Genomic DNA, 6,251 nt, shown 5'->3' on the forward strand with positions numbered 1-6,251 from the left:
GTATCTCGCAACTTCACTCTCACATCAGCCGATACATTTTGTTTCTATGAGGGCCTATCGAAATCTTGGTGTGGCGTAGACGGGCTTAAGTAGGGAGGCGCAAAGCCCATCCGTCTCCTGGTAGCCCATTCATCGATATTGGTGAGATTGTCCCACCGGATTTAAAGCTAAGTAGGAGTATGTTTGAAGGAAGCCATCTAGGTGAGTATGGGAACGCGCACATAACATGTCTGTATTAATTATTGGATGTCCTAACACTTCTAACAGCTAGCCTAATAGTCGTCGACAGCAACAGCGACAACGACAGCGAGACCGACCCCGATGACGAAGGCCCCCTGACCATAGAATCGTAAATCATCTGAGGCATTTCATCAAGCAAGCCTACTAGCTTTCATGTCCGTTGGCTAATTGGCCGCCTCAGCCGTAATATGCGCCTTCTGTGATGTTCTAGGACACGTGCAGTAGTCATGCAAACTCCCGACTCCTTCACCGGCTGTGCAATTCCATTCCAGGGCCTGTAGTCGTTCGGATAAAAAGGAAACGTTGGAACCCACCCAACATACGGATTGGCTTCCCTATCAAGCGGTATTAGCGCCGCAAGCCACGACAGAAGGGGTTCTCGGTGAGTAAGTCTTGTTGCTCCTGGGCTCGTGCAGGCGGGACGGTCCGCATAAACATTGCATGCCTCATTTGTCCATTCGCATGTGCCTAAGCTTGTTCCGGAACACGTCATGGACGACATGTACTCTGCGGCCGTCCGCAGCAGCATCGTTGCCTAGTGATTTTCAGTCCCTCGAACGCATTTAGTCGCTACCTTGCGATTCGTCCTATCCTCGAGTCTTTCTTGTTTAGGTCGCGAACCTTTCAAATATTAAAGATCATGCATGGCTCTTGCTCGTTCAGAATTCACTTCATGAACAAGCATTATTCGGATATAGGTGCTTCTTGCCACTTGAAAACTTTTCGTTTGACAACAACTTAGGGCGCGGATCCAGAGGTATACTACAAATCTCTTGGTGCGATAATTGCCTGAGCACACTAGCTCGGAGGTCAATCCAGCCTCAACTGACGAGCTAAATCCGGTCCTCCCTTTTTAATTTCTTTGACAGCTTGTACCCAAAGGTCGTTCGCCTCCTCGCTCATGTCCAGTTTTTCACAAACACTTGCCAAGCGTATCATGGTAATGATGGTAGATTTGTGCCCAGTACCAAACAGACGTTTCTGGGCATCAAGTGCTTCTTTCCCAAGTTTTTGAGCTTCATTATACTTTCCTCCATCTCTGTACATCGAAGCGAGGTTGCTCTTTATAGTTAACGTTGTGCTGTGGTGTATTCCAAGAACTGTTTCGGCAGTCTTCAGTGCAGACTCTCCGATCGAACAAGCACTGTCGAGTAGTCCAAGCCTTTGATGCGTTTCGGCGAGGTTTGCGATTGAAACTATAGTATCCGGATGGTTAGGCCCAAGTACATCGATGCTTATGGCCCTGCATTCTTCCTCATACTGTAAAGCCTCGTTGAGCCGATCTTGACTGGTGAGAACGTCGGCTAGAATTGTCATTGTGCATAGCGTTGACCGGTGCCTCTTTCCCGGACAGGATCCGGGCAGTAACTCTTGGCAGTAACTTTACTGCCCGAATCTTTTGATCAGCGGCGGCCCAGCAGGCGGTAAGGGTAGCCAAGGCACTACTCGGGCACCTATTTTACTAGTAAAAGCCATACAAATGCAATGTTTACCAATACTCCCCCACCCCTGCATGCCCCGCAAGCTGCTGCACGATTAAACGAAGGTGCACGTACTTTTATATACACGTCTCTCTCTACGCGTCTCTCTCTACGCGTCTCTCTCTACATGTCTCTCTCTATGCGTCTTCCTTTTTATATAAGAGAGGCACGGGCGAGACACGGGCAGCAGAGGCACGAGTAGAGGCACGAGCAGAGGCACGAGTAGAGGCACGAGCAGAGACACGAGTAGAGGCGTGAGTAGAGCTACGAGTAGAGGCGCAGGTAGAGCCACGAGCAGAGACATGAGTAGAGCCACGAGCAGAGCTACGAGCAGAGCCACAAGTAGAGCTACGAGCAGAGGTAGGTATAGAGGTGCAAGGCGTAGAGGTAGAAAGGGGTGTCTAGAAAGGGAATGTTAAAGCTAAGCCTTAATTTACCCCTGTAGATCAACTGCGCACTGTTTATCTAGACCCACCCCCCCACCGACCCACTTTCCTATCTAGACTGCCCCCTTTACTTCTCTCTTTGCTTCTCTTTGCTCCTCCCTCTACTCCTCCCTCTACTCGTGGCTCTACTCGTGGCTCTGCTCGTGGCTCTACCCGTGTCTCTAACCGTGTCTCTAACCGTATCTCTGCCCGTGTCTCCTTGCGTCTCCTTGTGCGTTTCTTGCACGTCTTATGGGGTAGAGAGGTGTAAAGACAGACGCAGATATAAAGACGTAAAGACGCGGAGATATAAAGGTGTAGAGGTGTAGAGGCGTAGAGGCGCGGGGGCGTAGGGAGAGGCGTAGAGGGAGGTGTAAAGGCGCAGAGGTGCCCCTAGGGGTAAACCCTGCTAAATTAAGCTACGACTCTAAAAAATAAGCTCTAAGCCACTAATTTTGCACCGGCAGAACGAAACTTGGCAGAAGATTCGGGCAGTAAAGTTACTGCCAAGAGTTACTGCCCGGATCCTGTCCGCCTCTTTCCCAATGAATTGACGTGCTCTCGCATGACTTCTACTAGCAGCTCTTCCGCGTCCTTAAATTTTGAATTAGATTTCAGAGCATGTGCGAGAGTCTGCATTGCCGTTAGAGTTGAAGGGTGCCTGTTACCAAGAACCTCTCTTCTCGTCGCAACTACCTGCTCAGCAATCTTTTGCGCTTCGTCCCATCGTCCTCGCTTTGAATAGTGTACCGCAAGATTGTTTAACATGCTGAGAGCCACTGGATTGTTGATGCCTACGATTTGCGCAGACAGCTTTGCAGCAGTCGAATGCAATTTCTCCGCTTGACTATATTCGTCAAGCTCACCAAGAGCCAAAGCAAGGTTGCTCATTGTGAGAAGTGTATCCATGTGCTCGATGCCGAAAATCCCCATCTCAATCTTCAATATCCGATTGTACAACCGCACAGCCTCAGCTGCATCACCTTTTTCCAAATGGATCGCAGCAAGATTAGCCGTGCTCGTCAGTGTATCAGTATGTTCGGGGCCACAAGCTGTCATCATATACTCCAGGACCTGCCTTCCTGTGGTTTCTGCTTCTTCCCAACGCCCCAGGAGTCGGTAGATAGAGGCCATATTGGATAGACTTCTTTGTGTTTCGTCATTGTCAAGGCCTAGGGCCTGTTGTCTCATTTGGAGAAGACGAGCTTCCACTTCCTCAGCTTCAGTCCACAAACCTCCTTCCCTTAGAACGGAGGATAACGTCTCTCTTAAGTTGAGCGAGACGTAGTTTTCTTCACCAAAGGATTGCTCAACGTCTTCGAGCTCTTTTGTGAGGTGGAGAACTACCTCTTTCACGGAATTTCTTCCCAGATGGGCCTGAATGAAGCTCATAGTCCGAATATGACCCTGATTCCATAACTGGTCGAACAGCCCCTTTCGCTGTAAGACTGCCGGTCCAATCCTTGCTCGCTCGATTTCTGCCTGGAGAGCCACCTCGTCTTTCTTGCTATGCTTGAGATGCCTTTGCGCTTCATCGTAATTTCTAGCGACTCCAAAACCAGTACGGTACGCGAATGCAAGCTGAAACGCAGCTTTCTCGCAGCATTCCGGCTCACAACGAGGACAAGATGTGTAGGATACGCGAGCCTCGAGGGATTTGACGGCATTTGCTCGCACTAAGTAGTCTGTACGACACAGCTGACGGGTCGATTGTGCAAACTTAAACGTTAATACCGAAATGCAAGTACGGGTGAAACTTCACCTTACAGAGAAATCTTCATTTATTAGCGCAGAAATGGAGTCTTTACTCGAAGTGAGCGAGCTCGTCGTGGCCCTGATCTATGTCATTATGGTATGAATTTTCGCTGATGACGGTCAATAATTCACCTTTGTAAGTTCTCAATGTTGCCTAGCGCATCGATGTGCAAACTTCGTTCACTTGGGTTGAGACAAAGCACGGCGTCGAAAAATTTTGTCAGTGCTTCGCTTTCGTTGGTATTTGTGATGCACATTACGTGAATCAGTTTCGCAGCTAAGCTGGGAATCGTACCCTGCATTTTGAGCGTCTCAAACTGTTCCCTGTCTTTGAGTTTTAAGGTTGGGTTGGAAAGAAAAGAAGAGGTCACCTTTCCTTGGGTGGACTCAGAGAACGCATGCGGAATGTCAACAAACTGATTACCAAATAGAATCCATATGCAAAGCAGTCCGAACGAATAAAAATCTGCCTTTTTTGCAGCGGCAATCGTGAATCCTCTTTCATGCCATTCAGGTGCTTCCCAAGGAGAAGTCTTGGGCAAGTTGATTATGTCGGTTTCCTTGGCTCCAAGACATGAGAACCCAAAGTCGGCAACTTTTGGCGTACGTAGTCCAAGATCGCTGCTGAAAATGAGTACATTCTCCGGCTTTATGTCTCCGTGGACGATGTCTGCGTGCCGTCTTAGCCAACGTGGAGAATAAGATAGAGCCGGTCATACTGCGGTCATGGAGTGTTAAGATGGCACTTGCAATACCAATGCATAAGTCTACTCTTTGCAGCACCGAGAGAGACCTCCCACTCTCCGAAGCCATAAACGATCTTAGGTCTCCATGACGTGCCTTTTCAAAGACAAGCACAGGCGAAACAGCGCTGGAATTAGACTGCACCTCCCAGCAAATTCCCTCCAGGTTTAGAACGTTTGGATGATTCCGAACCGGAGCCTGTTGCAGCACCCGGACTTCCGATGAGAACACTCTAAAAACGTCCCCGGGCACACTTCGACCGTGAGATCGTTTAAACGCAAAACTTCTCTGTGCATTCTGAATCGACTGGCTGACTACTGACTGTGCACCACTACCCAAATCCTGAAGGCCAGATTGCCACAAAATGGGGAGTATATTGACATTATGTTGTTGCAATATGCAGAGGAACGATATGATATCGTTGTGTATGTTGTGGTGGATGTCGGTCAGGAGAGAGGTAAGGGGAGCCGCACTCCAATAAGAAGAACCATCTTTTAAAAAGCTCGGGAATCTTCCATCCTTGGTGCCCATCTTGATTAGTCAGTGGACCTAGTGTAATAAGTTAAGCAGCAAGACCGGTCATTTTTGATGGAGTGCAAGTTTTGCGGGACACTTATCCGTGGAGAAATCCCGCCACGGCGTGACGCCAAGGATCTAGTGCCACGCTTGTGGACTCCTCAAGTCCTGAACCAATCATATTACACCGAGGGGCATTTCTCCCCGAGAGTCTGAGGCTTAACGTAGTTAACCAGGAAGCGAGCCACCCCACGTAGCGAGCCACATAAGAATATTCCTACCATTTTTTATTTTATAGCAAATTGCACTAAAACCAAAAAGCCTTAGCATATTACAAGATGCCAAATCAATCCTTACCCTCTCGCGAAGCCGAGACTGCTATATAAAATATCATACAAGATCTTTCTTCTAGTGTTAAGCCGTCGATTCGCAAGGCCTTTAGCGCCCACGAAGCACCCAGATCTACCGTTAGACATCGTCTTGCTAGCCGTCTCTCACAACACAAAGCTTACCTAGGTTTATTATATCCTTTACAAGAACAGTAAATTATCCACGAATATTAATCCTGGGGCCTTCTATTAAAGGTTAATATGCTCTTAGAAATGGCTTATTCCCTTTTAGGAAAAGGCTAAACTGTAGGCAAGCATTAGGGGCAGAGATTCGTTTAACGCCACGGTTTTAGCACTATATTAAGTCGTCAGCTCGACTATTAAAGAGCTTGGAATGACGATCCAGTGGTTATATATAATTAGTTTACGTTCTTCTATACCGTTCGTGAGCGATATCAAGTCAAGCATTTAAAATTTATTAGCAACTTTAACGAGAAGGGGGTGATACTAGGCCTTGCAGTAGTAGCCTAGGTAATCGTGTTAGGCAAGACGTGTAGGGAGAGGTTAAAAAATTTAACAGTTATACAGCCAGGCTCTTATAAGTCAGTGTCTATTATTAAGATAATTTGCGCCAATAGCTCTCTACTGCCTACCTTCTTAATTTAGAAGGCATAAACCCACCTAGAAGGATGGTATTAAATTAGTAAGCAAAATAAGGGCCTTTACGGATATATATACGCCATATCCTAGTAGGTGGACGG

At 47.6% G+C, this 6,251-nt stretch overlaps 2 protein-coding genes across 2 annotated transcripts; both read right to left on the reverse strand.

The window, feature by feature from the left end:
- Positions 1-1,050: 1,050 nt before the first annotated feature.
- Positions 1,051-1,557, reverse strand: K441DRAFT_676436 (uncharacterized protein; the record flags this gene model as incomplete). Its single annotated transcript, XM_067650953.1, has 1 exon — positions 1,051-1,557. The coding sequence occupies one exon, from the start codon at positions 1,555-1,557 to the stop codon at positions 1,051-1,053; it is 507 nt and encodes a 168-aa protein (XP_067505013.1).
- A 785-nt stretch (positions 1,558-2,342) lies between these two features.
- K441DRAFT_67026 (kinase-like protein) lies at positions 2,343-5,233 on the reverse strand. Its single transcript, XM_067650258.1, has 4 exons — positions 4,621-5,233; positions 4,034-4,571; positions 3,914-3,980; positions 2,343-3,865 (listed from the first exon to the last, which is right to left on the reverse strand). Exons 1-4 carry the CDS (start codon positions 5,174-5,176, stop codon positions 2,660-2,662), a joined length of 2,367 nt encoding a protein of 788 aa, XP_067505014.1. The 5' UTR covers positions 5,177-5,233; the 3' UTR covers positions 2,343-2,659.
- Positions 5,234-6,251: the final 1,018 nt, after the last annotated feature.

Source organism: Cenococcum geophilum (genome assembly GCF_001692895.1).
Source record: "Cenococcum geophilum 1.58 unplaced genomic scaffold K441scaffold_16, whole genome shotgun sequence".
Classification (NCBI taxonomy): Eukaryota; Fungi; Ascomycota; class Dothideomycetes; order Gloniales; family Gloniaceae; genus Cenococcum; species Cenococcum geophilum.